Below are 23,114 nucleotides of genomic sequence, written 5' to 3' on the forward strand. Positions count from 1 at the left end.
GCCTTGACATAAAGGCAACGTAAGCTGCAGGAAATTAAATTTATGTGGTGATTTCAAAAAGGAATTTTCCTGAATCTGCTGCATGGTGTTTTGAATTAGTATTTATCCTAATAACCACATAAACATTTTACTTCATTTTTTGTGGGTGATGTTCATTCACAGAAGTATTTGTTGCTACAGGTATCTTTGCTCTGAAGCTGCTGCTTCAAACAAAGGCAGATACAGGAGCATAAAAAAGACAAAAACATGGCTATTATTATTCATCAGTTTACATTTATTGAGAAAAACCATACAAAAACCATTATACAGTTAATGTGTACCCATATTACATACAATGTCAATGCAAGCTCAAAACCACATTTTTGTAAAGCATTCAATTTACCTCAAGTCCAAGCTGCATCTCCCTAAGACACTGTTCCCATCACAGTTGCCTTTTAAAGCCAATCTTCTGTATACACACGGGTAGTTTCTGCAGAGAACACTTTTCTCAGGACGAAAAGGCATTTCACATGCACGCAAGAGAAATATTTGTGCATACACAAGAGTTTCATAAGCTATTACTAGGGAAGAGGGAATCCTGTCAATTGTATGCTTTCTGAAAAGCCCAGTCCTCCCTTCCTCCCCCCACTTCCAGAAAAAAAGCAAAATGGAAAAGCTTTTGGCATGCAATGGAAAATTTAAGAATTACTTTGGAAAAGAACAAGGGAGAAACAGTTTCTACCATCCAAAAAAATACCACCAGCAGAAAGATGAAATACTTCAAGATAGGCTGTGCGAGTGAATCATGATCCTGTCTGCCTGGACAAGTGAAACAGATGCCTTATTACACTAAAGGATAAAGAGTATCCACCTGGTATTCTGTTCCATGTCCTAATAAAGTGTAGGCTGCAGAAAGTGATACGAAAATGCTTTTCCTGCTTGGAACATTATGCTTCCTTCTAAAACTTTTCTTACTCTTCACATTTATTGTGGGACACTAAGCAGTGAGGGTGGGGTAAGCAAGAAACATTTCAAGACACCTTTTGGACAAGTTCACTGCATTTCTAAGCAAGTCCAGTTATCTTTTTGGCTAGTGGGATAACTCCAATAATCTACTGTTGTCCCAGGAACTCTGAGTTTGGAGACAGATGAAAAAGAAGCACCATGCTCCACACAAACCCCCACACCTGTAAGCCCTGCAGTGAGAGAGCTGGAAGCCAATACACCTCAAAGGCTATACACAAGAACATCTCACCTTCCACACACTAGCAACATCCCAACACACTGGCTTTTTCTTCTCTTTCTCCTCCCACAGGCTAAATTAATAACTGAAAGACTGTTCAAGATACCTTACGAGTAACAGTTGAAGGAGAAAGTACCATGTAAAAAGGAAGTGAACAAATAACTCACCCCCACACTAAATCCACAGTATCAAAATCCAAATGGTACACACCTACCCTCTTCTCACGTCAAAAATGAAGTTACATGTTAAGCTACAGATGAAACACTAAGCGGCTTGAGAAACTGAAGCACAACTATTAATTCAGTTCAAAAATTAGCTTGACTGTTTAGAAGACTATAAAGTAAAATAGATGGTTTATATTATTAAATCACAGTTTAAAAACTTAACAGATCATGGAACAGTTATGGTCAAACAAAGAATACTTTAAAGAATGAAAAGTGATCAAAACAAAAATTATACCCTATATCATTATGTATGGGATACATTTCAATTCTGTTATGCTTTTGCCAATTTTACCTTCTACATGGAGCCCTTCTATGGTCCATGCTCATCGGCTCACCAATGGCATACACTCAAAGGATTCCTCTTTACTGGTAGTAACTATCTCAGGACCTGATTCTATGAGCTATGATTTGGTGCTTGCAGCATCTTCAGCACTGTGTGTGAAAATGAAGGCAGTATTTTTGAATATTTTTCTTTGATGTACAAATAAGCAGGACTTTTGAAAGATGAGCAGCACATTTCAGAAACAAAATAATGAACAAAAAACCCAGAGATGCTGCTTTATGTTAAGCTAAAAAAAACCAACAACAAAAGCTCAGAACAAAAACCTGTACCAGACCATCTGTAAGACATTTAACATTTCATACTATCAAAATATTCAGCAATTCAGTTAAAAGTATCAAGAAACAGAATACACTGACTGCTATAGCGATAAAATACTATTTGCTGTGCTGTTAAGATTTAACTGGTGCTCATGCTTTTTCAGTTACAACATACTCATCTCAAACTCCAAAATCTCTTTTCCTACAATGTCAAGTATGAATAAGCAAACTAAGTTATCTAAAGATTCCACTAACACACTGTAACTGTAAGACAAGTTATCAAGTTCAGTGATAACAACAAGAAGTCATTCTTTACATTTAGGTCTTATGGATTAAGTGGGAATAGTGCCCTATTATTAAAAAAAAACATTTGTGAAGGCTGTTGACATTTCTAACCAAAGCAATTCCTGCATATTTTAAAGGTTTTGATTCTTTAATTGCAACAATTATCTATCTGAGGTAAGATAAGAAAAATTACTTATTCTGATCAAGTTCAATTACTGCAACCTAATAATCTTTTCTAAAAAAAAAAAAACAGAAAAAAAAAAGGAAAAAAAAAAAAGAAAAAATACATATTGACCTAGAAATATAAACAGTTGCTTAAAAAACTTAAGATTTTCCACTCAAATGGAACCGTGAGTAACAATGCATTTGGGGAAGCAGCAGATTGCTTTTCAATACACAACCACAAAGATCTCACAGGGACAACATTAATGTACTGAAATATATCAATTTATATACTTCCTTAGGTTGTGCTTACCTGTTGCTTTTTTGCAGCAGAACCTAAGGTGGAAGGTCTGGGAAGGCACTGTGAAGTATAAATAATTGCACTGTTTGCAATTAATAAAGATTTTATACCTTAAATGAATCAAAATCAACAGCCTCCATTTTGTGAATGATAAAGAATCCAGTGAATTTAATTTTGCTCAGTTTAGTACATAATAAATGCACCATTCTGTAAGGTTATCTACAAGATACCATGCAAAATACCTGAACTATTAAACTTAATACCCTACACTAAAGATAGCAAATACTGTCCTAGCCTTCTTCACACTACCAGCATAATTCCTAATTTTAAAAGGGATAAAAATAACTGCTATTTCTACAGCACAATACATACATTGCTGATTACCTGAAAAAACTACTTCAGTTTTCAAGCCTTAACTTAAAGTTCTCTGTGCAGCCACCCTAAAAAAATTTATTCTCGAAGCAACAACATGGTGTTCCAAAAATTAAAGCAATTAACAGTTACAGAATTATTTAAAACATACCTACATCACTACACATCTGCAAACTATCTGGAGACAAAGACAACTCTGTCTAACAAGTGGTTCCAAAGACTTCAATGTTATGATATGCATACTTTAAAAACACTGAATGACAGCTGTCTCAGGAGTACTAATAAAAAAACTCTTACTCAGATAAACAGAAACATGACTTTCTTTAGCTATTGCTAGACGTTTCAGGAATACTTACCCACAAAACTCAGATTATGTGTAGGTATATATATATATATAAGCAAACCTATGTTTCTGAATTAAGAAGCATTTAAGATTTCCTAAGATACCAGCACTGTATTCCAACATAATATCACACAAGTACAGCATTTGCATTATGTGGAACATTGACAAAAAGATACTGTTGCAGTTCATCAATTTGTCATTCTGATGTACTTACAGTGCAATGCTCCTTGAAGGAACAATCAAGGATGATACACAGCACAGTCCTCCTCACCCCTATAGAGCTAGTTCTATACTGGCTGGATCAAACCTGCACTTCAACAGACAATGGCAAGACAGACTGTAGTGCATGTAGTCTAATATATGCAAAGAGCCAATAAATATGCAAAGAGCAAACACAGGATTTCAAGAGAATCAGCTTTTTAGTATGAGCATTAGAGCAATAAGAAGTTTCAAGTATATATAAAAAAATAATCAGTTGATTCAAATACTTGAATATTTACAAAAAGAGAAGTTATCTGCTCTGCAGGAAGTTCTCAACCACTCCCACCACTCAAACAAAACAGCGTTTTAAAGACAGATGCAATTTTTGTAACTACTATGCATTACCACATTGACTTTTCTATACTGAATTTTGAAGTGGACTATTTTAAACTGAAGTCTTAAGCACATTTAAAATAAGTTTTATAACTAGTCTGAAAAAATCCATAGAATAGTTATGCAGGAACAGTTTTGAAGTATTCAATTAAAAACAAAAGTTATCTGTTATAGCAGCTGCACAGATCTGAAACAGTGGTCATGTATAAAAGGAAATTTCACTGTTAATGCAATGGAAGTATGCCAAAAGATCATCTTCTTAACCACATGCAGTTTTAACCAAGTAGAAAGAAAATTAAGGTATCAAGATTACTGGTGCTAGGCAGCAAAATACAATGAATGAAAGAGATCCTCCATCTACAGCTATTCTGCAAGAGGGGAAAAACACACTAATGACAAATTTTTAAACTCAACATGGTTTATGGGGGGGGGGAAAAAGCCCAACTCATTTGTGTACAGGTACCTTGATTCTGCGTTGCAAATCAATCCTATAATTAATTCTGCATATACCCACATATCCAACTTACCGACACAGGAGGTTTCATATTATTTATTGTAAAGCACAAAACAGGCATTTTAAAAGTGATAAAGTATACATTGAAAAAGTACATTTATATCACAAAGCATTGACCACATAATTGCAAATACATTTGCTGGAATGTGTACATCTACACTAATACTAAAAACAAACCATTTTTTTCATTTCTACACAGAAATATTACCTCCTATCAGTAGTGATAGATATTTTGTACATTTCCAAAAAACACTATTTTTTAAACCAAAATTAAGATCTTCATCAAGGCGTCTGCATCCATACATTTAACAAAGGTTTTTTCCCCCACACAATGAAGCAAATACTGTATTGTCCACTTCTTATTATTGGCCCTGTGCAGAAGAGATACATAAGAGATACACAAAAAGTTAAAGAAAATCCTTTAAATCGCTCTAACTCAGGAGTGAAGCCTTTAAGAAAGAAAAATTGGTTAATGTAAATGGTGGTGGCTTCTTGCATGGTTTTCAAAACCCTGGGAGGAGAAAGTTTTTCTTCTTTAAAAAAAAAATAAAAATCACCAAACATATGGATAGATACAGAACTCAAGTTATCAGGTAAACAAAGTCATCTAGTAATTATTCTGATAGCTATTTTGCTAGAAAAAAAGATGCATACCCCAAAGGAACAAAGCAGGAGACATGCAAAAAAATATCTACAACCACTGAGACGGAAGCCAGCCAAAAACCACGTTAGGACTGTACCTGTGGTGCTGGAGGATGCTGTGGCATTCCCTGTGGACTAGTCTGAGCATAGTACGCTGCCTGCTGCCTGTAGTACTCAGCCCACGCCGCGCTGTAATCTGGCTGGCCGCCCGGAGGAGCCCCGGCTGGGGCAGGAACAGCTTGACCTGCAGTAAAATTAGTTACACAGCTTTTTTGTTGCAGTAGAAATGAGTACATTTCAAGATCTCAGCCTCCAGCATCACCTGGCAATATTCCTTCAAGGCTTTTGAATTAACTTCTGGCTGCTTTTTTTCAGCCTACACTCATCCTATTATTTTAATATAATGATTCATGTAAATCAACATTTAGGGAGAGTTTTTTCTGCCTCTTGATTCACAATCATGAACCATGTTTAAAGCCTGCTGACCTAAACAACAATAGCATTTAAATACACACCAAGAGGCGAAACTTTCCACCTAGACTAATTTTGTTTTACAGACTGCAGTTATTAGCTCAGCAAATTCCAATTCATACACTTCCCCAATTCTGGCATCCTTCATTTAATTACAAGGCTATTGCAGGTTACAGTTCTTAAAAAAGTGCAATAATTTTTGTAAACATTTACTCCACCATAGGTTACAGTCTTGAAATTTGCTTCCACGCACTGTGGAAGTTCCAATCCTCTAGAAACAAGAATGTAAAATACATCCTCCCAGACAGCTTAGAATTAGTGCTCCTTTCAACAGAATCCCAAACACTGACAGACTGATATACAGGGACTCCTTAGTATATTAAAAAAACAAGCAAAACAATCAAAGAAAATTACAGCCAACCTTTCAGTTGTGCTGTTCTGTCACAGACACCTTTACTTCCTTTCCCCCAGCTTCAGAAACACCAAATACACCCCTCTTAGTGCCACTGATCTTTACAGTTTCTGAGAGGAGTTTTATTTTTCAAATAAAAAGTTCTATAGTCAGGATACTACCAAAAAAACACTACCGCTGCAAGCTTTTTCTAAGATATTAGGAAAAAGCCCCATATACCAAACAAAACCAAACCACCACACCTAATCACCCTAAAGGAAATAAATCCAAGCAAAATGCAAGCCTGCATCCTCCATTCACACTACTCCTACATGTGTAGTCTTCTAATCCTCTCAAAAACATGAAGTGTGAGCAAGGACTGTGAATATTTGGCAAAGAACTATCCTGAAAACCACCAAAATACAATGTTCCATTTTCCAACTCTCTTTACAACTTATTTTTTCCACTTACACTGTAGATAAGCTCTGAAAGTCTATTATTTATTTTGGTTTATATAGGAAAGGAATTTCCAGAAAAACCTTTAGAGCTGTTATCATGTTTTACAACTTGTAACATACCGCCACTTACACTTTACACTTCTAATCAATTATTTTGACAAAAACTACCTTTCATATGGTTACAAATGATCCCAGGATACACTTTCCATGTTCAACATTATTTTGAGATAATCACTGTACTCACAAATTGCTGTCAGCACAACTGAATGTCAAAGATAAGAGATCTTTTTGTGCACTATGACCCAAGAATCTTTGGACATTCAGCCAACTACGTCAAGGCAGCACTGAAATTCAAATAATGAATCAAATGAAGAGAAATTTAACCTTTACTCAAAGACATCAAACTGGACTTCTGTCCTGATGGGTATTTTGGGTGCCCCATTTCCCTACTAAGTACTATGACTAGTTCTGAACCTACACATGGAAATCAGCAGTTTAGTCAAGGTTTCCCTTCTGTGTAGAAGCTCCTCTAAGCAGCACCTGCTCATTAATATCCAAATTCAACAGGAACACTTATGGATTATCCTGATCAGCTCCACACAAAGGAAATATGAAAAACACATAACCCCTCCCACTTTAAGGAGGGCTGAGAAAGGAAACACCAGCAGATTTTACATTTCAACATTATCAAGGGTGATTCTAGTAAGAGCCAACTGTTTTATTTCTCCTTTCCCACTACAATGCTAAGGGATCTTTTAAGAAATACCACTTCTATTTTATTATGGAATCCTTTAACTGTATGTCAAGCCCACAATATATGGGAATGACTTGATATGATAAATTTACAAATTCCAAGAGTTCATGTTTAGAGGGAACTGTTATCCATAAAAGACTTGCTGGAGTATTTGCTACTCAAAGCAGTAGCCCCTGAAACAAGGGTCTGAAAAAGGAGATGGACAACTTTGTCACTGTATTTCTGAGCCAGAAAACGGTCTAATATTAAAGTCGCTGTTCAGTGAAAACTACAGTGAAGTGTTCTTTGTGATTAACAGTGTCATATCACACCAGTAAAAAGACACTCTATTATTGTTTGTATGGGAATATTCTGGAGTGTTTTAGCATTTTCGGATCACTCATACTTGACTAAGTATGAGAAAATCCAAAACACCAATTGCAGTATCACAGGCAACTTGTTTAGGTTGCCACAAGGACTATCAGAAGTTTTCTTCAGCAGCTGAGTTTCAGTTCAGCTCTCCCTGTGTTTGGTGAAATCTTTTGTGTTGTGAAAAATCTGAGTTGTCAAACAACAAGTGACTTGTAATTCCCATCCTTTGGCACAAGTCAGTGGGGACAGAAGATTACAGTACTACAGGAAGCACAAGTGGCACTGGAAAACCTGGAGACCACAAGAACTTCCTGTTGGACAGCCTTCCTGTCCATCAGGTCTTCTACTACTTAACATTGTTAATGAGGTGGGGAAAACCAGCACCATTTAGCATTACATCAACTCCAGTTGAATTCCTGTTTTCTAAGTGGCTTTAAAGAGAAATGGTATCTACCACTTCAAGATTCTGCAGCAAACAGTTCTTATGATTTATAGTCAAGCTGTCAAGCTCTGTAGGTCCAGCCATCAAGAACTCTCCTTCAGGTAAAGAGCTCAAAAAGGAATTATGATGAGAACCACCCTTTTGTTTTTCCTCTTATTTGACTGTCTTGGCATTTTTTACATTTTGAATTTTAAGAGCAACTATTTTTACCTTCCCATGTATTTTTTGGCTCACACTCCTCTTTGGAATTGCTCCCATAAACTCTATCCCAACACCTTATAACTATCTATTATTTAATCTGAGCAAGTGCAACACTAGTGCAACCCAGACTCTGCTTTCCAAGACAGCAAATTAGAAAGACAGCAGAGCACCTGCCAACGAATTACAGCATTTTTGAAAAAATGAAAGCCACTCACAAGTTTGCATTTCAGAATGTGAGCCAAACTAACAAAGACTGTAAACTGAAAAGAAATAGCTGAGTGAACCAGGAGGAAGAAAAATGCAAAGAAGGCCTATTACATTAGAAATTTGCATGTTTGGGAATTGTAATTTTCTTAGTCTGATACACAGTTCAACTAAATACTCATTATATATTTTCTGTTTCACTTATACTGTGCCAAAATAAGGAACAGTTATGTTTTGGAAAATAATTATCAATACAGTGGAAGGCTGATAAGAGGAATTAAGCATATTATTAACCTTTAATCTGAAAGCTTTTAATATTCCATGAGAAAACTGAGTGCAGCTGGAAGATGGCAGAACACCCACCAAACCCTGCCACGCAAACAAAGCTACATCCCAAACCAGACTGTGGGTCTAGTCAGAGATATCTGGGAAAGCCCTGGCATTCCTAAACCCAGTGCTGCTCAGTATCCAGCCCTCCGTCACCCACAGTATCCATGGCAGGACACCATGGACACAACATGACCACAAGTTAAAAGGTCATGACACCTTCTGCCAGTACGTAAAACCCAACTCCTTCCTTATACACGAAACATTAAATAATCAAATTAACCAGAATGTGCATTTCACTTTTATAAAAAAAGCTATTAAAAACATGTAGCTTGCAGTTTAAACACAACTCCATAGTGCTGCAAAGCAACTGCTATTTAAAAAAGGGCACAGTAAAAATTAAAGCTAATTATGATGCTTCAGTAACCTGGAACACAGAAAGCAAAGCACAAGAAAAAAAATTGTATGTAATCTGAAGAGGATTGGGAAACAACTACCAAACAAGAAACAACAGCTTCATAAAGCAGATCCAAGTTAACTTTAAAACTTAGGAAATGTACTTTAAAATACTCAGACTGAAACGTGTAAAAGATGTTGTTTCGTAATGATCAAAGACATCTCATTATTTTCAAGTATTTTTGTAAAGCTGAGTACCATGAAATGCCTAAACACAAAACAAAACTGAAGTCTGTTTCTCAGCAGTATTTGGTTCAGAAGACACAGGACTGTGCATTTCAATTTTTTGTGGTAAAAACCCCCATCTCATCCAGCAAAATATATACATCTCCTAAAAGATTCCACTATGAATGTGGAACAGAAAAAAAACCAGAAAAACCCCTGCACACTTACCCATTTTTTTGTAGTACTCCTCCCAGGCCTTGGTATAGTCAACCTGCCCTGCTGGTGCTGGATTTGGCTGATCTCCTGAATTACATTAAAAATAGTTAAACCAGAATTACTGGGGTTTGCTTCACACATACTCCAAATAATCAACTGAAATTTTCAGTAACAGTCCTTCATGACATGACTCAAATCTGACACTATAAACCTTTGTGGTACAAGCTACTACAATCAGAAACTACTAGTAAAAAGGACATGCTTTTAATATTCAGGAAGTGTATACCACTAGCAATACAGAATACCCAAATTCAAGTGGTAAGCCTCAGCCAGGGACAAAAATTAAAATAACACAACTAAATATCCCAACAGTAATTGTCCAAAACCCACTGGAAGTGATGCAACCATTTAAGCAAATGACAATCCACAGCTTAGCTCATTACATTTTTATTTATGATTGCTCTATGTAGTCATTAAGTCAGCCCACATTACAGCAAAATTCTCTTTGGAGTATATTCCAAGACAAATACATTACCCTTGTTACTGCTGAAATTAAGAAAACAGTATTAAAGCCTATAAGCAATAGTTTTCAGAGAAAATCAGCTCCTTAAAATAAATTTACCTGACATATATGAGAACAACAATAAAAAATAATGGGGTATTTACAACTCCAGCAATGAGAAATGTGTCCATTTAACTCTACCTTGTCCATTAGTTTGGGTTGTAGCTGGTCCACCAGGAGGGGCTGCAGGTGGTGGCTGTGCTTGCTGCTGATAATAGTGAGCATAATAAGCTGCCCACGCTGCTGAATTGGGATCTGTTCCTGGCTTACCTATGAAAAGAGAATATATGCATTTATGATAGTACTACTATGAACAGAATGCTATCCTCAATTAATCCTGTCCTAGGCATTCTTATTTTCCTTCAAGGAAAAATTCATCTAAACAAAATATCCATGTACATATTTTAAGTATTTTTTCTTTCTAGCATAAACTTTTGATCAGGTTTCAGACCAATGTACTGTACAATGTCAACTTTCATAGAGCTAGTGAGATAAAATAATTTTAGAACCTTTACTACTACAATGCCACTTATTAATTTTACATGTGATAAACAGAAACAAGTATCTCAAGTTTATTTAAACAGTCATGTTAATAAATGGTAGCAGCAATGAATCATTCTAGCACCAAACAATTTCAGTGGTTTTACTTTTGTTAGAACCTCACTGGCACCGGTGGAGGAGGCATGCCAAATACATATTTCTGAAACAGAAGAATACAAGACTTACTAGGTATTTGCAATGCTTGGCAGTTACAACTTTAAGGTAACAGTGCAATAGAGAAACATTCAGCATTTTAAGAACCTGAATCCCCATACATGGCTATTAAGCATCACTGTTTACTTACAGCTTTTTAGTATAAAAAATAATAGAAACAGTTGGTTCTTCTGCATCTACCTCCATGGTTCCTTATTTTTATCTACATATAGGTAGGCCAATGATGCTGCTTCCTAGGGTTTTATTTCTCTGTTTCTCACATTTAGCCTTTAAGAATGGCTTATTCTTGCTGAATCACAGATCGTTTACATTACCAGACTGGCAATCCACAATATCTGAAAATCTACTATTAGAGAACATAATATGTTTTACACAACCAGCATGTATTTGTAAACAGGATTTGCAGGCTTAAGGAATAAAAGTATCTGCAAAGAAATGCAGCCAAGTGAGGAGAGAACTTCACAAAAGAACACGGACACAACTAGAGTAACTATACACGGGAACAGAAATACAGTCCTCCCTAAACACAAAACAGGTAAGGCAGTGAGTAATGGAAGATGAAGAAATCCCCTGAAAAAGGCATTCAAGAAGAAACCCAGAACAACAAATTCATGCTAAATGAAATCCTGTGACCAAAGTCAGAAGTAAGCACTTCAAATACACACAGAAAAAAACGTTAACACACCACTTTCTGTTTTAAATCATACCACTTCCATCAACAACAGTGGATTTAAACTAACACATCCTATATTTTAAGGTTACCTGCAAATATCAACCAAGCCATTGCTCAATTCCCTCCCCTCCTTCTCCTTAGCTACTTCTCTAGAGTAGAAGTACACAGAGCTGGTTTCATTAAATTTCCAAAGAAATCTGACTGCAGTAACTAGCTCCACTTTCATATGACAAGGGCAAGCACGGTTCTGAAGAAAGCACTTCTGAAAAAAATACTAAAATAACCCATTTGTTACCGGAACGAGTAACTTAGTGAGAACTGTAGAAAATTCATCCAAATAAATGCTAGTCAAAAGAAACACCAACTTCAACTGCACATATGAGAACTTCATTAGATTTTTAAGAGAAGTATTTATCAAAAAAACAGTTACAGAATCATCAAGATGACATCAAGGGAGTATTTGCCATTTTTTCTTACACAGCCTTTATGTAGCTAAATAACTTCACATAAACAAAAAAAGATAGTGTAGGAAAGGCCGTAGCATTTTAGCAGTGGTTTTGCATTTAACACTTTTGCTATGCTGAGACTAAGTCACTTTGAACCATTCTACTTTTAAATGATATCAACAGGCATTTTAAATATTGAACTGAATGAATACATGTAGAGCTACCTTGTGCCGAAGTTTGGGAACTAAAACCAGCAACAGCTCTTTGCACAGACAACGTGATACATACACAGAGGTCCCCTCTCCACTAATGGAACCTATGTCAAGAATGGTGGCTATCAGAAAGTATCTGTCATTTGTAATAAAAATTAAATTGAGATCTTTTGGTTCAAGTTCTGAGGAAACTACCTCAAACAAATGAGGTACAATAGACTCAAGCATCTAGCCTTACCATGCCTTCTGTGGCTGATGTTCCATTTCCCCATATCCTCTAGTCCAACCAAAGGATGTAAACTTAAAGAAAAGCAGGATACTACAACTTTGGAAGTTGTGAATTAAGTAAGAATTCCCAGCCTCGACAATAATAAACAGAAACAGAAGAAACGGATTCTACAAAGATGGGTTTCAGAAGAAAATACAAGACTATTATCAGCAAAAGCTCAAAATACAACCCCTAACTAGTTTTACTGTATTAACAGCCATTCACCAAGGTTTTAGCCCTCAAAATAGACTCAACAAAATACATTGGTGTATCAGACTCCTAAAAGTAATTGTAATAGAACAAAACCTAGAAACATCACAGCATTAACTGCTAAAAGACAAATCATTTAAGACTGTTCAAAATAAGATACAAAGTCATTTACTATTAGAGAAGGACATCCTTATTAAAGAACTTTACGCAAAAATATCAATTTTAAGAAAACTGAATTGCACAAAATCAGTGAACCAAGACTTGCAAAAAGTATCAGAGTGATGCAGTTTTAATAACATTTGTAAAAAAGCATACTCCAACAGTAACAATTAAATTTCAACATTTCACAAGCCACACATGGAAAGTGCAAAACGTAAGTACACTGACAATCAGTAAAAAAAGCCAGAAAAACAGGAGCTTTCCAGCTTTATGAAGGCAACACAAGTGAACTGTACAATGCATATATTTGTAAGGACAGAATGGATGCACTTGAAGTATACCAACACTACAATACAGGTGTGCATTCCTTACCTGGGTCTGGTGGGTTTGGTGGCTGCCAGTGTGGATAAGCATTTCCCCATCCCTGTGGAGCATATGGAGCTGGAGGACCACTGTAAGAGATCAGGTCATACACACAGAGTGAAAGGCTATTCCAGGGTCACCCCACACAGAAGGAAGTCAGCTGAAGCAATACTCACTGAGGTGCAGGACCAGGAGGGCCTGGGTTATAAGGAGCTGGATTATATGGTCCCATGGGAGCACCAGGACCTGGTGGTCCAGGAGGTCCATGTGGGCCGGGAACAACGCCATGGGGACCATGAGGAACAGGCGGACCCAATGGATTCACTGGACCCTGTAACAAAGGTAGAAGAGAGGTGAAAATACACTTTGAGGTTCCTCATTTTTCAGCATTTTAAAAGCATTTATCTGAACACTCAAAGAATGTCTAAAAGGTTTGAATGGTTTTAAAACAGTTACCTGCAGAAAACAGGCTACTCAAAGTTTGATTAGGCCAAGCTGTGGCAGTCATAGCAACTAAAAACTGCACTTATTTCAGTTCCTCCCTGAGGAAGTGAAGGATTTTACAAAAAACCCATGAATCTTTCCACAAGTTGCACTAAACTCCCCACATTCTAACAAGACTATCAGTTTCAAAATAAACCAATACATCTAAATCTGACTAACTAAACCTGCTTGTAAGATCAGGCACAAAAAGCCTTAGTAAATTTGATTACATGCACACACATGCAACAAAACTGCAGTGAAACTGAAGGTGTAACTTGGATTAGAACTTTATCCAAACATGCTAAGACTGAAAAACAAAACACACAATATCACTGACATCTTTGAACTTAGCAAATTTTTCATATACACAAAATTGGCATTTTCAAGAACACACCACATGATGTTGAAGAGATCAGATCAACTGCTTTCATTTCAAGATTTTGTTATATTACTTTAAATCCAATTACCATTATTATCAATTTATTATCTAATTAAATTATTCTGGGAAGTGAAAGGCAAGAGAAATCTCCATAAAGGAGACTTGCTTTTGGCTCTGTTTAGTTTTAATAGTAAACAAAAAAAGCAGTTATCCACTCACTCCAATCTTTTCCTCTATAAGTTGTCGTGCATAATCTATTTGCTGGGGTGTTCCACGGATGGTAAACATCTTCATGTTTGGATCTGCATTAGGTGGAGGATTTCTTTGAAGTTCTATTCTAGCACCAGACTGTTGGCTTATACTTTTAATAGTTTCACCACCTACAATGCAATACAGAGTTTTTACGACGTGCATCAAAGCAAAAAATACTGATTCACATCACAGAAAGTCAACACAATGGAAGCTGAAAAGACATGAAAAGGCACCTATTCTTATGAGACAATCAAGGACGTTCTAGCATTTCAAGTAACATCTCTTCAGTGTAGTAGAGCTTTAACAGCAATAAGCTAGTAAAAGAAATTTTTAAAGACTACAAAGCCAGAAACAGCAGCAAAGAATTCCTACAATCTGTATTTTTCATTTATGTAAACATTTAATATTAGACATTAGTAACAACAGACACACATGGTTATCAGTAAATATAAACTTAAAACCCAACCTCCCCAAAAAGGTGCAAGGAAGCCCAAAGGACAAAAGCCATAGAGGCTGACAAGGTAGTTAAGTCCACAACTTCTTGCAGTGCACCAAAGCCAGAAAGCTGAATTCCCTCAACTGGCTCCTCCTCTTACAGGATCCAGGAAAGTTAAATGTACCATTAGAACATACAAACTCTTCAAAACAGGGGAAATTTGGCAATTAAAAAAAATAAAAATCACAAGAGTCACAAAATATTCTGAGTTGGAAGGACCCACAAAGATCATGGAGTCCAACTCTTAAGTGAAAGGCCCATACAGGAACTGAACATACAACCTTGGCATTTACTAGCCTCATGCTCATCACACAAGTCTGTGGACCATGGCATTTGTCCACACAGAAAAGCTGAGTGGTTTTTAAAGTAACATACAGATGTACATATATAAGGTATATTGCCTTTTCCAATGATTAATCCAGTTTTGCCAGTAGGGACAATAAAATTGAACTCCTGTAATCCTCCAGGAGGTCCCATGTTCCAGTTGCCTTGGCCTCTACCCCTTCCTCGACCACCAGGTCCTGGTCCACCAGGGTTACCAGCCTAAAAAGAAGCAGCAACAAATGAACAATTTCTATAAAATTATAGCAAACAAATATTGCAAACCAGTTACATGAAATTATCATTAAAAAAAATAAATTATTCACTGTTCAGACAATTTTGGTAGCTAAAGCAGTAGTTCTAGAGAAGACCTAAATTACTTTCTAAAAAATGTTCTGTACAATTCTGCACATTAAAGATGAAGGAGGAAAGGATATAGAAGCAAGAAGAAAATTCCACACACACAAAGATGTGATTTTTGTCTGCCTTCTGTAAATACAGCAGTGGGGCTCATTTACCAGTAAGCTTTTAAACACTGGTTACAACCAAAAGTAAGAGCATATTAACTACTACTACTAAATAGAAGCAGCAGCTCTAAAATCAGCCACATTAAGAAATGCCGTAACTTTGAATCAGTATGGTCACTTGCAAAACTGTAACTGTAAAAGTAAACATTTGCATTCCAGACCAAACTGTGAAGTAGATTCAAATGACACACCTAAATTATTTTCTTTAGTTACACGCACTTTTTGAAAACTTTGGGCCTTTCCAAAAGGTGGGCAGGAGGTTTAAACACTGAACAATGTTACCCAACCTGAACACTCCGAAGGAGATCTGTAATAATTTCTGCAGCATGCTGACATCTGTCAGGAGGCCCTGTGATCTGGGCTATTCTATCTGGAGTTGTTCCATCATCTGGAATGAAAATGAACTATTTCAGTATACGCAATTCAGTAAATTTACATTTAAGTCACAGAAACTTATGACAGTGTTACAAACCCGGCTTAAACTGGATCCTAACACCAGCATCATTCTGGATCTTTTTAATCATCTCTCCATTTCTTCCAATCACAATACCTACAGCAAATCGTGGTATTGGAACCTAAAATAAACCAACCAAACAAGATGTTGATCACACAAATATCCCCGAAAAATCCAAACAATGAAAGGGTTAGAATAAGAATTGTAAACTAGGGCAAGACCAATGACACTTCAGGCTCTTTCAAGGATAAATTTTTTAATATCAAGTCACAAGCTCAGCACATACTGGACTAAACCTTAAAAAAGGAAGTTATCCTATGTTTTAAAAGGTCTCAGAGTGGTAGCAATTAAAGTGAATTTTATGCTTTTCAAAGTAAAAAATGAAGAAAACAAGAATTTATAGAGTGTCTAAAATGCAGATTCTAGCAGATGAAGCTTTAAGCCTCTCCCCTGATGAACAGTTTCTAGCTTGTGACTTGCATTAACAGCTGGACTCATTTAAGTACTGTAAAGGCCGAAGTTCAGTTTCGATAAGGTTGTAACATGACACATATGGCCATATAATTTACTTGTTTATTTGATAAACTACAGAAATTGAACAGAAACTGTTCATAACTGCTGGTAATGGAAAGTGAATGCTGCACATCTTTTAGTGTCATGAATTCATCAATGATCACGTAATACTTACATGCCACTACTTTTGAAATCTGGTTAAAAGCTTTCAGTGGTATTACACAGCTTAACATTTTAAAGTTAACATCTCAAAATACAGTGAACAAGTTTTTCAACCATGCTTACGTCTATCCCTTCATTTCCTCCTATTCTTGACCCATATTCGTTGCGCACCTCTCTAAAGCCACCTTGATCACGAATTAACTCCAGCACCATTTCCTTGGCTTGCTAAAAGAAGAATGAAAGTTCTTTCAGGCACTGCAACACCAGAAAGGATTTGAAAATGCTCTGAACTGTGAGGCACTCCTTACCTGAACCTTATAAGGGTCTCCAGTTATCCTAAGGGGTTTGTCTGCACCAGTGTTCTGTGGACCATCTTGAATCATGACCATTTTGACACCTGCCCGCTCCTATTTGACAAAAGGGAGGTCAATACTCACTCCTATCCACATTCAGTACTATCATATCTAAAAGAAAATACATATATACCTGTAATTGTTTAATTGTCTCTCCACCTTTCCCAATAACTAATCCTGCTTTACTTGCTGGAATCATAATTTCTTGGACAGCATTTCCAGGTCCATCACCATGATGAAACCCAGGTGCAGGTCTTCCCTTTTCAACTATCTGATCAAGTAATCTTTTTGCTGACCTGTGAAAGAAAACACAGATTTATAATACTTCTGCAAGTATCACTTGCCCACATCTGTTCTGCTTGGCAATACTTTAAATTTGAAAAGTTCCTGCAAAAGAATCATGGTTATTATCACAAAGAAATATGATGCAATGTCAATCAATCTGCAAAAGTAATTTAAGACACTAACTGGAAAATAATAAAACCATCCCAATAGTGGAATACAAAAGGTGGTCCCTTCACCAAACATATGTAATGAAGTTACCTCCTCAAGGTTCCTGAGTATAGTTACACTAATCAAAAGTTTAATTCAGAACAAAAGCTGCTGCTTGATTCAGCATGCAAAGTAAGGACATTTTTACCTCTAACCGCTACCACAACGCTGGACAAAAGCAAGTCTATATTCACCACGTGTCAGGTCAGCTGCCATCAGAGAAAAATCACGATTACAGTCCTGACATCAGTTAAAAATACTTACTGAACAGACTCTGGTGTTCCAGTTAGCATACATGATCTTTCAGGCAGGCCTCCACTATCTGCAATCACGAAAAAAACAACTTATCAGTAGTGTTAAGTTAGAAAGAGACTACAAAATTAATCATAATATACAAACTTCTGGAATTTCATATTGAATGAAGTAGAATAATCAGTGCATCCTATTATGCATTTCTTTAGCCCATCATAGTCATAATTAGCATGAAAAAAATTAACCTATATTTTAAGTAAAGGTCCAGGCAATGAGAAGCAATGAACAATCTTCTGGACTTCCTACCAACCAGCCCCCAATTCCCCCCAGATAAACAAGTTAAACCCCCGGCAATAGTTACCAGGTGCAATCTGTATTTTACAGCCAGACTCTTGCTGTATGCGTGAGATCTGCTCTCCACCTCTGCCAATTACTTGGAGAAAGAAAATACAGAATGATTATTTGTATTACCAGCATCTACTAGCATCCCCCACTGTACTACAAGAGCACACCCACACTACTTACTGAATCCAACCATCCCATCTGGAACTTTGTACTCCTCTGTCATCACAGACCTACAGCCAATGTTAAACAAAAGACATGATCATCCAGAGACAAACCAGCATCACATTTATATAAATGCTCCCTAAAGCAAGCTACTGCCCCACCATTGCCTCCCATTAACTTTAAAACTCATTATGCAAGCACAGTTCTAACTAAGCTGACAACACACAGAAAGGACAAAAGGTTTAAGTGTCATACAAATCAGTCAAAAGTTTTCCTTCACTCTCTTAATTAGCAGATGCACAGTACAGAGAAGGCTACTGTAGCATTCAAAGTTTCATCTGTATATCCATCAAAGGATGCTGGAAATTTTGGTATCTCAGAACTGTCAAAGCATAAGAATAATAGTTGGATCTGGTTGTTTAGGTAAGAAGTGAGCAGAGAAAACAATGAAGTTGTAACAAATGTAATTGAGTAATACTCTGCATGAAGTCAGAATTATTTTATTTGTTTTCAGGTCATTTAGCTTTGCTTTTTGTTTACAAGGTGGCATCAGCCCCTTTCTCTTCAGATCTGCTTCCAACTTCTAGCTATGCTACCTATGCTGAAGTAGTAAAAGCTAGCCAACATATTTTCCTTTTATTAAGTTCAATCCACAGCCTAGGCTGTGGAGAAAGAAAAAAAGAAACAAAGAAAAGAGCAGTGTAGGTACATTTTCTGTGCCTGACTTGGGACTTGCTAAAGCTAAATTTCAACAGATCACACAAAGACATAATAAATGTTTCATGTGTTGATACCACTTTTTCAGAAAAACTGCTTGAAACTGCTTGATTTCAATAAAAATCCTACGTAAGATGTAGTGTAACTCTTACCTTTGCTGCTGATGCATCGGTGGTAGCTGATTTCCAAAAGCTAAAAACAAACATCGTTAAAATTAAATTCAAACAAGTGGTACAGCTTACAACTAAGCTTCTCCTTTGATAGCAAAACTCAGCTGTATCAAACCTTTGCCCAAGTTCATTTTTAAGAAGTGTTATCAAAAGGTTTGAAAACAATAAAGACTCTCAATTGTTGCCACCACCACAGTCAGTTTTACCAAGCCGACTCCCACTCCACCGCTTCAACAAAGTAACACATAAAACCCCAGCCATTTTTTGGATCTTACTTATTCAAGTGTCACCTACCAGAACACTTTCAAACCCTTGTTCTGACAATGTTACACTTGTTTAGGGTTTTTTTTGGCAACAAAATAAAAATTACTTACAGTCATTCTGGGGAGCAACTTTCTTAGCATCTGGTTGATCTGCAAAATTAAGATTTTTTAAATTTTTTTTGCCAAGAAATTCAGGAAGTGTTTAAACCTTTAATGTGAATTGTAAATTTCCAGTGTATTTTAGCCCCCCCTTTTTTTTCTTTCTTTCTTTCTTTTTTCTCCTCCAATTTCAGGGAGTTGATCATCTGAATAAAAGAAAGAATTTCACGAACACTCAGCACTTGGTTAGCATAGCTGAAAAGATGTTAGGTTTTTCCATGTATCTATTCAGTTTAACAAAAGGCAGCTTGCAGAATGCACTGTACGTAGATAGCTCACAGATACCCAGTCACTGAAACTCAACTAAGATAAGGAACAAAGTGGAGCCTTGTTGGCTGCTCAAGCTAATGATGCTTCTATAGTAAAAGAAAAAAATCAAATCCGTACAAAAATCAACAATAACTTAAAACGATAATTCTGACAATGACCACGAATCTAGACCAAACATCTGAAAATACAACAGTATCACACGGCAATGCAACCTCAATCTGAATGTTGATATGAAATCTCTATCCAAATATCAAGCATTTCATAGCATAAAACTTGAAAAAAAAAAAAAGAAAAAAAAAAAGAAAAAAAAGCAGAATCAAAGTAACTACATCACTACTGTCTGAATCCTTTCTGTACGGTAGAGAAATAAAAGGCATCGCAAACCTATATCTGAAAAGATAATACTTCAGATGCTTTCTTCCCACCCCAAAATAAAGGCTATATGAGCCACCATAATTTATGTGCAGCAAAAACTCAGCCACATACTCCAAGAAATATTTGTGTCAGTCCAGAAAGATCCACTAGTTTATGTCATGTTTACATACTAAACACAGGTAATAAATAAAAATTCCTGCCTTTAAAAGGAGAGGGCATTCCCTCCCAGTGTGTTGTACTGCTCGGACTTGTCCAAGAGCCATCTACACATAAAATAAAAAGAATACATTACATATATCATCTGAAGCATCATTAGCTCATTTTTGAATATTAAAAACCTCACCTTTAATAGAAAAAAAAAACTTTATTGTAGGACACAAGAACTCCTGATATAAAGCCTTAGTTACATTCTGTAGACTGAGTTTCAATCCTCTTAAAGGAAAAAAAAAAAGGCAATTCTGTTTTGCGAGACCTATGAGAACATTTCAGCAAGCTCAAAGATTTCTTCTTATGATTTAGCTGGAATTTTGTTTGTATATCAAACCCTGTTAAGTTCAAAGTGGATGCTCCGTAAGAGACAGAAGACGACACACACACATTTTAGGAGAAAACTTTACTGCAGTGTAAAGCAAATCCAAAAAGCTGCAATAAGTAAGAAGATTTCAGTATGATCTTATCAGGGTTCACACACGCTGTAGGCTGAACTACTATACTACACAAAAGTGTCTTCGAGGTAGAAAATTTACTTTCCCGTGTTTTTTTTAAAGTTCTATGCTTTTAAAATGAAATGCATTAACACTTTTATTTGAAACAGTACTGTAAAACAGTTAATGAAACAATCTAGCTTCAGGAGCACTTTCTGCTCTAATTATGATTTACAGGTTGTAACCAATCCCACACAACCACAAGAGACTCCAATGACACCTGCACAGGCATTTTGCAACCAGAGTACTTCTGTCCCTTTCCCCAGCATACATTTTTCTATTTGCAGCACTTAAACCACATTTAAAATACTGTAAAATAGGCTTACATTCACTTCAGGTTAGAGCACAACGATTTAAAATTTTCCCACTAAACTGAAGGCGAAAAAATTTATCATGATGTGTGAGGCAAACAAAATGCTTTAATGCTCTGCAATGAAAAAAACCCAAATCCACAAACAAACCCATCACCTGCAATCTTTCTGGCACAGCGGCCGTACTTCATAAAAATAAATGCAGCAGGAATGAATGCGTACCTCCATCCTCCAGAGGTCTTTTCTGCCCTCCATAACCGTAGTCGTTTGAATTCATTGCTGTGCCAGCATCTCCTCCAATTTTCGCCGCAATCTAAACAAAAGGCAGATGTGAGCCAAGGAAAAAAAATAATTAGTTCGGCCCATATTTATTCCACGTCTTCTAAAAGATTTCAGGGATTTAAACAGTGCGCATTAAAACGACCCCAAATAATTAAATAAAAGCTCAATCCAGTCTCGTTAGTAAAGGTTCTCTTTTAAAGACTTGTGCCCATCCTTCAACAGCAGTCTCCTAAATTTTCCTCACTTAAGGAAAACAAACATAAAGAGAACTCGGCCTTTAAACACCAAAACCTTTTTCCTTAAACGGGGATTCTCTTTCTCTACGCGTTCCTCACTAAACACTGTGGTAGCTCACGGTAGGGCCTCACCAAACAATTTCCAAACTCGACTACACTGGGTCTTCAAATACTGCCAAAACCGCGACCGCTTATTAACAGACTAGGCGAACATTTCGCCCGAGAAGCGATAAAAACATCGCCCGTGGTGCAGAAGCTACAAATAAAACTGCGGGATAACGAGCTTCCGCCGGGGCCGCCCTCGCTCCGCAGGCCGCGGCGCTGCCCAACCGGTCCGAGCGGGCTGCGGGCGCCGCGGGCGCCACAACACGGCCCGCGCCGCGGAGCCGCCACCCTCCCGTCCCTCCGCCGGGCCCGGCCCGAGAACGCGCCGCTACTCGCCCGCCGAGATTTCGCCTCCCCGCCATCGGGGAGGGACCCCGCGGGGCCGCTCCTCTCACCAAAATCCCCGCGGGACGATCCCGGCGCTGTTCGCGGGCGATGGCGGAGCAGGGCCAGAAACACCTCGCGGCCCAGGGCGGGCAGGTGGCGCAAAGGGGGCGTGGGGAAGGGACAAAGCTCCCCCCAGCACACACGCGCTGGCGGAGGAGCCCCCGCTCCCCGCAGCCGAGTGCGCAGCGCCCTCACTGTTCCCGCAGCTCGGAGACCGCGGCCTCCAGGCCCCGGGACCCCATTGATTCCATGGAGTCACACACACACACCTGCCTAGCCCTTTGCAGCGCGTCTTTAAAGGCATCGTTCACTCCTCCAGCCCCGCCACCGCCTCCCCCAGGCGCGCCCGCGGCAGGAGGGGGCACCGTGGAATAGTCCGCCATGGCCGCCCCGGTGCCGCTCCGGCCGCTGCCGCTGTCTGCCAAGAAAGAGAGAAAATGGCGGCGGGCGCGCGCCTTTCACATTCCTGCGCGGCATCGTGCTCGGGGGGGTGCGCGCCGAAACCTCGCGAGATCTCGGGCGGGATTTCATTGCGGGAGCCGGAGAACGGCGGAGAAGCCTCGCGGCGTTTCTCCCGGCCCCGCCCAGCCGGCCCCGCGGGGTCTCCGGGGCCGCCCTGCAGGGGGCCGGTGAGATCGCGAT

At 37.9% G+C, this 23,114-nt stretch overlaps 1 protein-coding gene across 7 annotated transcripts in view; it reads right to left on the bottom strand.

Moving 5' to 3' along the window:
- Positions 1 to 23,044, bottom strand: part of FUBP1 (far upstream element binding protein 1) — a 33,437-nt gene extending 10,393 nt beyond the window's left edge. The window contains exons 1-22 of one of the 7 annotated variants that reach the window (XR_010744233.1): positions 22,742 to 23,044; positions 21,685 to 21,775; positions 19,755 to 19,793; positions 19,363 to 19,402; positions 18,512 to 18,561; positions 18,348 to 18,419; positions 17,999 to 18,056; positions 17,376 to 17,538; positions 17,198 to 17,296; positions 17,013 to 17,114; positions 16,233 to 16,335; positions 16,048 to 16,148; positions 15,314 to 15,455; positions 14,384 to 14,544; positions 13,479 to 13,633; positions 13,312 to 13,391; positions 10,399 to 10,527; positions 9,708 to 9,782; positions 5,358 to 5,503; positions 3,724 to 3,816; positions 2,807 to 2,854; positions 254 to 1,878 (exon numbers count right to left, since the gene is read on the bottom strand). Coding sequence is in view for 5 of the 7 variants with exons in the window: in XM_066325101.1 (XP_066181198.1) it covers positions 1,873 to 1,878; positions 2,807 to 2,854; positions 5,358 to 5,503; positions 9,708 to 9,782; positions 10,399 to 10,527; positions 13,312 to 13,391; positions 13,479 to 13,633; positions 14,384 to 14,544; positions 15,314 to 15,455; positions 16,048 to 16,148; positions 16,233 to 16,335; positions 17,013 to 17,114; positions 17,198 to 17,296; positions 17,376 to 17,538; positions 17,999 to 18,056; positions 18,348 to 18,419; positions 18,512 to 18,561; positions 19,363 to 19,402; positions 19,755 to 19,793; positions 21,685 to 21,775; positions 22,742 to 22,855 (1,974 nt within the window). In the remaining 2 variants the exon portion in view is untranslated. Of the gene's footprint in view, positions 1 to 253; positions 2,855 to 3,723; positions 3,817 to 4,620; positions 4,989 to 5,357; positions 5,504 to 9,707; positions 9,783 to 10,398; positions 10,528 to 13,311; positions 13,392 to 13,478; positions 13,634 to 14,383; positions 14,545 to 15,313; positions 15,456 to 16,047; positions 16,149 to 16,232; positions 16,336 to 17,012; positions 17,115 to 17,197; positions 17,297 to 17,375; positions 17,539 to 17,998; positions 18,057 to 18,347; positions 18,420 to 18,511; positions 18,562 to 19,362; positions 19,403 to 19,754; positions 19,794 to 21,684; positions 21,776 to 22,741 lie in introns of those variants that run through there. The other 6 variants (XM_066325101.1, XR_010744232.1, XM_066325104.1 and 3 more) reach the window with 6 other exon arrangements.
- Between the last annotated feature and the right edge of the window lie 70 nt (positions 23,045 to 23,114).

The sequence above is a fragment of the Sylvia atricapilla genome, chromosome 9, assembly GCF_009819655.1.
Source record: "Sylvia atricapilla isolate bSylAtr1 chromosome 9, bSylAtr1.pri, whole genome shotgun sequence".
NCBI classification, from domain to species: Eukaryota; Metazoa; Chordata; class Aves; order Passeriformes; family Sylviidae; genus Sylvia; species Sylvia atricapilla.